The 9108-nt window shown below is 42.8% G+C and overlaps 1 protein-coding gene across 1 annotated transcript; it reads left to right on the top strand.

Moving 5' to 3' along the window:
- Positions 1 to 246: 246 nt before the first annotated feature.
- On the top strand, positions 247 to 1531 carry ier3 (immediate early response 3). Its single transcript, XM_056376076.1, has one exon. It carries the CDS (start codon positions 476 to 478, stop codon positions 1058 to 1060), a length of 585 nt encoding a protein of 194 aa, XP_056232051.1. The 5' UTR covers positions 247 to 475; the 3' UTR covers positions 1061 to 1531.
- The last annotated feature ends 7577 nt before the right edge of the window (positions 1532 to 9108 follow it).

The following is a 9108-nucleotide window of genomic DNA, read 5'->3' as shown; positions in this document are numbered from 1 at the left end:
ACATTAAATAAAATGTTAGAGCAGCTTTTAATCTATAACCATATTCATAATAAAGAGTAAATTCAACTTTTTCATACGTGCATTTTATTAATCTTGATCTTGTTTAAAACGCACAGCTTTATAAATCTGGATATACAAGTAGATAGTAATTGGAGTTAGTTTATTTAATGTGTGTGTGATTATCTCAGCAGCTGATGACTCAGCTCTTCTCTGCGGCCTGATTGCAGCTGCTGCCGCAAAACCTACAAAAATATGCAAATTCTTTTAGGATTTTCCCTCTTGAGCAACACGGCTGAGCGTCAGGGAGTGGCCTGCTGTGCATGGGCGGCTCTACAAAAAACACAACCTGAACTAGAAGATATAAAACCTGAGTCCTCAGCTGCTTCTCACTTATCTGACTGACTGAGAGCTCCGGCAGAGAAACAGAGCTTCAGACTAAATCCAGAGAAACAAAGAGACGCGAAAGTCAAAGAACATGTACTCACGGTCAAACAGCGTCACTCTGACGGTTCAGCAGGAGAGCTTCGGCTTCTCCAGGATGGCGACGCGCAGCACGCAGCCGGAGGTCTTCACCTTCGAGCGGATACCGGCTCAGGCCACCGCCGTGCGCTCCTACGTGCCCATTCGGCCGAAGAAGCGCTGCACCCGGGTCATGTACCCAGCTAAAGTCCGCATGCATCTCCCGCCACCGGAGAAGAGCCAGGCCAAGCGCTGGCTGGTCATCCTGTGCATGGTGGTGCTGTGGCAGATCTACACCGAGGAGCCCTGCGCCGACACCCCGCTGAGCAGCGCAGAGAGCCCGATCGGAGACTACCAGGGGTTCGCCTTCCAGTCCGCGGAGGAGCAGGCGAGGCAGCTCACACAGCTCAGCGCCTCCTCCGAGCTCCTGTCCGCAGCCGCGAGCAGCTGCGAGGACAACGGCTCATCCACAGACCCCAACACCACCTGTCCCACGCCCAGCCAGGAGTCAGACAGCAGCCGCTCCTTCGAGCAGAGCACCGCCGGGAACGGCTACATGGTGGCTCTGCTGGTCTACCACAGGCTGGGCAGCGACAACTAAAGACTCCCGGGACTGGTTTACCCACGAACCGCCCGAGTCTGGGCTCCTGGGATCAGAACTGAACCGAGCTGGAGTTGATCCTGACTTGATTCTGGAGAACAGCGGTGCGCCCTGCGCGGCGCAGCCGGGGAGGGAGCTCCATGCGCCGGCCTCATCCTGCCAGCAGTCCCCCTCAGAGCAGAGGAGGACGCAGTCTGGAACGGACACTTGAAAGACATGAAAAAAAAAAAAACCCTGAAACTTGAAATCAAGAACACTTGAACTTTTCTGTGTGACTCCACATAGACACTTACTGCACTTAGGCCTGAACTGGACGTTTTACAAGTTCAGTGTTGTCACTGAAAACTGTCACTGATGTAGGCCAACCAGCTCAAACTGACACTGTTGTTGTATAATGTGTTATTTAGTTATTTATTCTATTATTTACTATTTATTTAATAATAATTTTAATAAAAAAATGTCTAAAAGAAACTTCCTGTCTCTGTCCTCTTTGCTGAACATGGTTTATTTCTTATGTATATTTAGTTTGCACCTGATCACAGGCGAGAATCTGCATCATCTTCAAGCTTTAACTCAGTTCTCATCATTCAGGATCAAACACTACATCACAACAGTAACTTCCACAGACAACACATGGTTTTCTTCTGTTTGGAATATGAATCTTTACTAAAAGCATCAAAGAAACAGACAAAGACTTTAAATGACACGCAGGTCGACACTTTAACTGAGCCTTGCAGCAGCGCTGCAGAAAGTTGCTTTAATGCAGAAACATTGAGGCAACGTTGATTCTGAAACATGATCTGACTCAGAAAAGAGTTTGTGAAGGAAAAAGAAAATTCAACCTCAAAATGAGAAAGTTATTTCAATTTTTACTTTATGTACACACACAAATATATAAGTATATTTTAAATGAGCAGTCTCATGCAGCATCCCTTCACAATGAAGGAAGTTCTGTTCCCAGTTTGCTGTGGGAGAACCTGACCACTCTGCAGAGTCCTGACCTCCTGACCCTGAACCTTTGTGATGAACTGGATCAGGACTCTGAGTCAGACTGGACCTCACTGACACTCTGGTGTTAAATCCCTGCAGCTGGTTCAACATCTGGAGGAGAGACCGGGCCAGTTGTAGCAGCAGGTTAAAGCTCACGGCTCTGCTCCTGACGGACTCTGTCCACATGTTGAGGGATATTTGGGTTTTCAGCGTCAGCGATTCTGCAGACTGTGAGGAAAACATTCCTCCACACTCACTTTCATTTTTTACTGTGCTATGAAAGCAGGGCTGAGTCAGGAGGCCGTCAGCGTGGAGCTGCTGCAGCGTCAGATTACATCACAGCTTCATCCACTGATGAGTAACGAGACAACACTGCAGACTGCTCTGTTATTCTAATGATTAATGCACAGCAGCTCGTCTTGACGCTCCAGCCTATAGGGAGGTTATTCACCTCATTACCTCATCGTCAGAGGTGTCGTGTTTCCATGAGATCATGCTGCTGTTTTCCCACCCGATGACTGAGGGCGACCGTCACCACAGGGATTCTGGGGAAGCCTGTTGATGTTGATGTTTCCATGTGGGTATCACCATGTGCCCCTCACGTACACCTGGACAGGTAATGGGACAGGTATGACATGTATGGGGTGGGGGACACTGAGTGTTCTGCACGTGTGACACACATCTTCCATGTGAACAGGAATGAACCCTGATGGTTTCTGTTATTAGTTTGTTATGTTTGGATCCTAGATCTGATAACGATCAGATCAGGTGATTAAATCTGAACATTGGATTCATTCACACGTTTACATCGTGAACAGAGTCCAAAAAATCTGAGACCACGAGCAGATTTTAATCCTCCGACACGACGATGTAACATCATGACGTCACAGTGAGCTCAACAGCCAATCAGAAGCCTCTTTCTAAAAGAGATGTTGCCTTGTTATTCCGCCTTTGTTTCCCCATTGAGATGTGTTTCCCCCTGCGTGGTTTGGTTTCAGGTGAAGGTGAGAGGAACAGGTACCTGAGTGTCACGTCTGCATGTCAGGTGACCATAACACAGGTGTCCTCTCTGTCAGTGGTGAGGCTGTGGAGACAGTGAGTCTGATGACCGTGAGCCTGGAACAGTCCAACCTGAACGGATCATCAACAACAGTTTATTTAAAGCCGGAGCTCAGGTAAACATGAGCGCTGCTTCCTGCTGCGTGGTTCCACCTGCAGGACGCCACGGTCTGTTTACACTGACGTCAGACAGAACCAGAGCCATGACCTGTTCACATCTTCATCACAGGACGTTTTATGCTCCTGTTTTCAGCAGAGCGTTCAATTCTATCAAAATCGATCAGGAATTATTTTAACACGTTCAGGACTTCCTGAATGGAGCTCATTATCTCCCACCTGTTGTGCCAAGTGGCCAATCAGGTCACAGCTGTAGATGAGTGTATATCAAGGTCAGACGTTGCTGGTTGAAATCTCTTGAGCCACGAAACCAGTGAAAGCTTTTTATTAAAACTCCAAATGCTCTGCTGCTCGACATGAGGGCCTGAAGTTCGTCTGTTTGTTTGTTTGTTTGTTTGACTTTTTGTTTGTTTGTTTGTTTGTCTATTTGTTCGTTTGTTTGTTTGTCTTTCTGTCTGTCTGTCTGTCTGTCTGTTTGTTTTTCTGTGTTGTCTTTTTGTTTGTTTGTTTGTCTTTTTGTTTGTTTGTTTGTTTGTCTGTCTGTCTGTCTGTTTGTTTGTTTGTTTGCCTGTTTGTTGTTTGTCTGTTTGTTTGTCTGTTTTGTCTTTTTGTTTGTTTGTTTGTCTGTTTGTTTGTTTGTTTGTCTGTTTATTTGTCTGTTTTGACTTTTTTTTTGCTTGTTTGTCTATTTGTTCGTTTGTTTGTTTGTCTGTCTGTCTGTTTGTTTGTTTGCCTGTTTGTTGTTTATCTGTTTGTTTGTCTGTTTTGTCTTTTTGTTTGTTTGTGTGTCTGTTTGTTTGTCTGTTTTGACTTTTTGTTTGTTTGTTTGCTTGTTTGTTTGTTGAGTACCTCTTCAGATTTACCCAGTGAGCTGACCACTGTCTTTTCTGACATGTCAGTTGATCTTGTGTCGTGGAGGTGCATGTCCAAAACTTACAATCAGCTAACAGTCCTTTTCCTCTTCATGGTGCCAGCTCGACTCGACTCGACTCGACTCGACTCGACTCGACTCGGCTCGACCCGACTTGACTCGACTCGACGCCAGGAGAGCGGCTGTGGCTCAGGAGGTGGAGCAGGTCGTCCACTAATCGGAAGGTCGTTGTTTTGAATTCTGGTTCTTCCGGTCAGGTTGCGAAGCGTCCTTGAGCAACATACTGAACCCCAGATTGCCCCAGACGTAACACTGGTGTGTGTGTTTGTGTGTGTGGTAAGATAACGCTGAATGTGTTGATAAAAGTGTGTGAATGAGTGGTAGATAAGACGAGAAAAGATAAAGTGTTTAAAGATAGTGTGAAAAGATTGCAGACTACTAATTTCCGAGAGTCAACCATAGAGAGTCCATACTTTTACTACAGAAACCGCTAAAACATGGTATGTTTAATTTACATATATATATCTACTTCCCTCTGTTTATGATTTGTTTTTTTTTAATTCCCCCTCTTTCTGTAAAGCACATTGTAACCTTGTGAGGAAAAGTGCTTAATAAATAAAGTTCATTATCAAAGTAATGTGAAAACACTGATTCCTCGGAGAGAATCATCTTCACTTTTACTACAGAAACCTGTAAAACCACAAGGTCATCTGAGGAGGAGCAGACGTTTCTCTGTTGTTTTGTAACGACGCCACATCGAGGGGAAACTGTTTTCAGGGAAAAGACTTGAAGTGAGAGAGTGGAGCGGAGTTCGTCCATGTGGTGGAAAAATACTATAAATTACGTCAACCCAGTCACACAGTGAAACCGCGGAGGCTTCTGGGGCCCCTGGAGTCCCAGGAGACCTCCCTTTGCCAAGGCTGGTAATCCAGGGACTGACACTAAACCTCAACTAGATCGAAATGATCAAAGTTTTCTGATCCTGATAAAAGCATCAGGACGTCTGTCAGCAGGGGAAACCAAACGTTCATGTCTTCAGTATGTGTCACTACACTTCAGCTGTAACTGACGGTCCAGAGTCTAAAATACTTCCTGAGCCTTTAACTGACCTACTATTATACTAAACCCTCCTGCTGTCACCTACAGTGAAACCCTGAGGCCAGGCTCTTTCCTGGAAGTTTCTCTGTGGAAACAAACCAGACTCTGAAACTGAATCCACTCACAACCACAAACTTTCTCCTGCCAAAACATTTTCGGAAAAGTCCCCCCACACATGGAAAAGCCTCGGCATATAGCAGCAGAAGTGAGGGCTGGTTCAGAGCTCTTCCTCCAGGATCCTCCTCGCGCAGCTCTGTGTTCAGATCTTACATAATAAGAAGGTGTTTGGAGATCAGACCGGTCCAGTCTGGACCTGCCTGAGCCTCATTATTTCAGCCCGTCTCACCCAGACACAACCGCAGTGGAAAATCACCTGAAATCACCTCGTTCTCCTTCGGTTCTTAATTCATTCTCATGTAAAAGTTATTACATCTCAACCAGCAAGAGCTTCAACTGTGAAGGGATTCTCTTGAGGAGTTCTCCAGATATATCTCATTCACAAGGCCAAAATCGTGATTGGTTGATCCTTGAGTCGAAGTGAAGGTTTGTGCCAAATTTGAAGAAAGAGTAACGGAGATGTCACGTCCACGACAATGAGACGGACGGACGGACGTTCCCCCGGCTCTGACTGACATCAAGTTTTCTTCAGTGAATTTGTTGTAAGATTCAGACAAAGATCAACAGAGAGAAATCACACTGAAACAAAACATAAACACAAATTAATGTTATTATCATTTTTTCATTTAATAAAATTAATTCAATATTTTTCCACTTGCTTTTCTTTCACATTATTATTTAGTTTTTATTCATCAACATAAACTCTTATGTAAGGTTTTGTTTACAAGAAGAAAGAAAAGAGAAAGTTATTATCTGTATTTTGGACTGAATTCGCAGCAGCTGCAGTTTGTCTGTGATTCAAAGGAAAAAAACAAAAACACTCAACATGTCCAACAGTATGAAAACTACTGTCTCCTACCAGTAGAAACTTAACGCTGAAAAGGATTGTGGGTACGGTCAGACACGTGGAGTTTACGGTTACTCACTGCTGAGTTCACCTTCAAACCTCCGACCGCGCTGATAACACGCTGACTTACAACAGTCTGTATCAGCGTCAGTCACACTCAGTCTGAGCAGCTGGATGATGGTTCAACTGTTGACTTATTCTTTCCCAAAAATGATCTGTAAAAAAAAAAAACAATACAACCTTTTTTTCATCATCTTTTACTTTAAGAAAAAAGCAGATTAATAAACTGAAGGATCCATTAAAAGCTCATTAACCACTAATTGACAATAAGAGCTATTTGTGAGTTTTGCTATTACTAAATAGCTAAAATTAGCCTTAGCAGCTGTTTACTTAAATGTGCACATTAACCTGCTAATGTCACTGACAAAAATGAATGTAATATATTTTACATACCACATGAAAATCTGTTATTATCTGTACATACAGTTTATAACCTGGCGTTATATATTCAGATCATGAGGCTCCAGAATCGTTTGTAAGATGATGTAATGTATAAGAAACATGAAGTGAAACCTGTGGTTACACATTTCAACACACACGAGAGCTTTTCATGTTGTTCATGAAGCCACAGAGTCTTTTCAGGTGCTTTGTCACTGTGACCTGTTGCTGCTGTTGCTGTTGTTGTTGCTGGGGTTTTTCATCTTGTTCCACTGACTGTGAACCGTCTGACTAACAAGCTGCATCTGTGGAGGTTCACCCACACTGTGATAACACCGTCAACAACATCACACACACACACACACACACACACACACACACACACACACACACACACACACACACACACACACACACACACACACACACACACACACACACACACACAAACACAGCACATATGAAATAAATATATAACAAACAGTAAAAAACAGCTGCAGTAGAAAACACTTGAAATGTTTTTGTATGAAAGAAAAATTGTGATGTTGTGACGATGTTTGTGTCATCAACCAATTACTAATCGGAAGCTGTGGTCGTCCGCCGCCCACACACACACACACACACACACACACACACAAACACACACACACACACACACACACACACACACAAACACACGCACGTGCAGCAGAAAACCACAGTGGAAACTCTACGCTCAGCTCCATTGCGTGACAGCTCTTCATACACAAGAGGCACTTACTCCAAACACACTTCATCCATATTATCTCCCCTGTAAACACACACACACACACACATTGTGTGTGTGTGTGTGTGTGTGTGTGTGTGTCATTGCCTCTGAAATAAGCTCAGAGGTGAAGTTAGGACAGATGTGCAGGAATCTGATATTTAAATCCACAGTGTGTCTGTCTGGATATAATGATTGATTAAATATCATGTCGACACACATCTATGCAGGAATTTAAAGTTTGAAGTATTTTATTTTAAGTAGAGGCAACAGATATTAATAGAGGTAAAACACCTGATTGACTTTATTATGTTTGATATTAACAGAATGAACGCGCTGAAAAACAACTCACATCTCTCTGGTGTGAATTCAGGATTTAAGCTAGGCTAAGCTAACACATCTCCTGACACCGTTAGAAGTGTGTGTACTTGTACTAACTTTAACTAAAATTAAACTGCTGTTAACATGTTAGCATGTTGACATGTTTGTCTGCAACATCAACATTATTTTAATTTCACTTTAACTTTATCTTTGTTTACATGCTAATGTTCAGTTGGAGTATTTGGTTGACACTTAGTATGTTAGCTGTGTATATGACCTTAAGCACCTTAGCTTGCTAATAGCTACTTGGCTTGTTACTATTAATTTGTTAATAACCATTTACTGTTTGTGAACCATCACCTAACCATTACTGTCATGTTAACATTATTTTAATTGATTTTATCTTTGTTAACATGCTACTGTTCAGTCTAATTTTTGTTTGCTAATAAACTTACTTTAGCATGTTATGCTGTGTGCCCTTCACCACGTTAGCATAATGCATGCAGTAGCTTTTGCTTCTTAGGCTACTATCATATATTTTCTTATTAACCATCAGCATGTTAATATAACATGCTATTGTTAGCAGTTTTTTGACTCATAAAAAGTTCAGTCACACCCTTCAGCCTGTCATTGTCATTCAGGATACAGGTTTTATAAATATAGATTAATAAATAGATGGATAATTAATTGAATATGAATGTAGCTGTAAAATTAAATTATTGTTTTTCTACAAAGTCCTTGGATAATTAAAAGTCTTTATATCACAGGTCTGTGATCAGATAAATATAAAATAAGAATAAAAATTCAACTTGACTGAAATAATCTGAATACGTTTGGTTTTAACAGTTAATTGAGGATCAGTTTTATCTTTACATGTCACAGCCCGTCAGTCTCAATTAAACTAATCAGAGTAAAGGTGAACGCTCTGCTGGTGGAAACTGCCCAAATTGTACAAAGAAGAAGAAGTCCACCCAACAACCTAAGCCACTAGTCACATAAATAAAAACAGACAATGCTGAAATCCAGAAATCATCTTCCTCTGGACCACAGTGACAGACGCCACCTTCCCTACAGAGACAACAAATGTTTTATTTCTATCAACATGTGGTTCTCTGTACTTTTCTTTGCTGTGTCACTTCACTTCACCTCTGTGATCCTTCCTGTTTCAGCCGCTCTGCTGACTCTGTGGTTCATGTTGAGTTAAAGACCTGGAGAGTGACTGAAGAGAAGATAAGAAAAGGGAGGGAAGAGGTCAGCAGTCTTTTTCTTTTCTTCGAGAGTTAGCTCAGAGGAGAGCTGGTTAGAGGGACAAAGAGAAAGTTTTCCTCCTCCACCCTCCTCCCTCTCCCCTTGTTTCCCTCCATACCAACACGGTGAGTCATCGCTGGCAGGAAGCCGCCTCAAGCCAGAGACGAGAGCGACGGGAGGGAGACTGAGAGACCCGG

Source organism: Seriola aureovittata, chromosome 5 (genome assembly GCF_021018895.1).
Source record: "Seriola aureovittata isolate HTS-2021-v1 ecotype China chromosome 5, ASM2101889v1, whole genome shotgun sequence".
Lineage (NCBI taxonomy): Eukaryota > Metazoa > Chordata > Actinopteri > Carangiformes > Carangidae > Seriola > Seriola aureovittata.
Note: the sequence above shows the minus strand (reverse complement) of the source record. Positions and strands in the feature narration are given on the sequence as shown.

Excerpts from the sequence above, each read along its gene's own strand:
- ier3 (XM_056376076.1), top strand. The coding sequence starts at position 476 with ATGTACTCACGGTCAAACAGCGTCACTCTGACGGTTCAGCAGGAGAGC.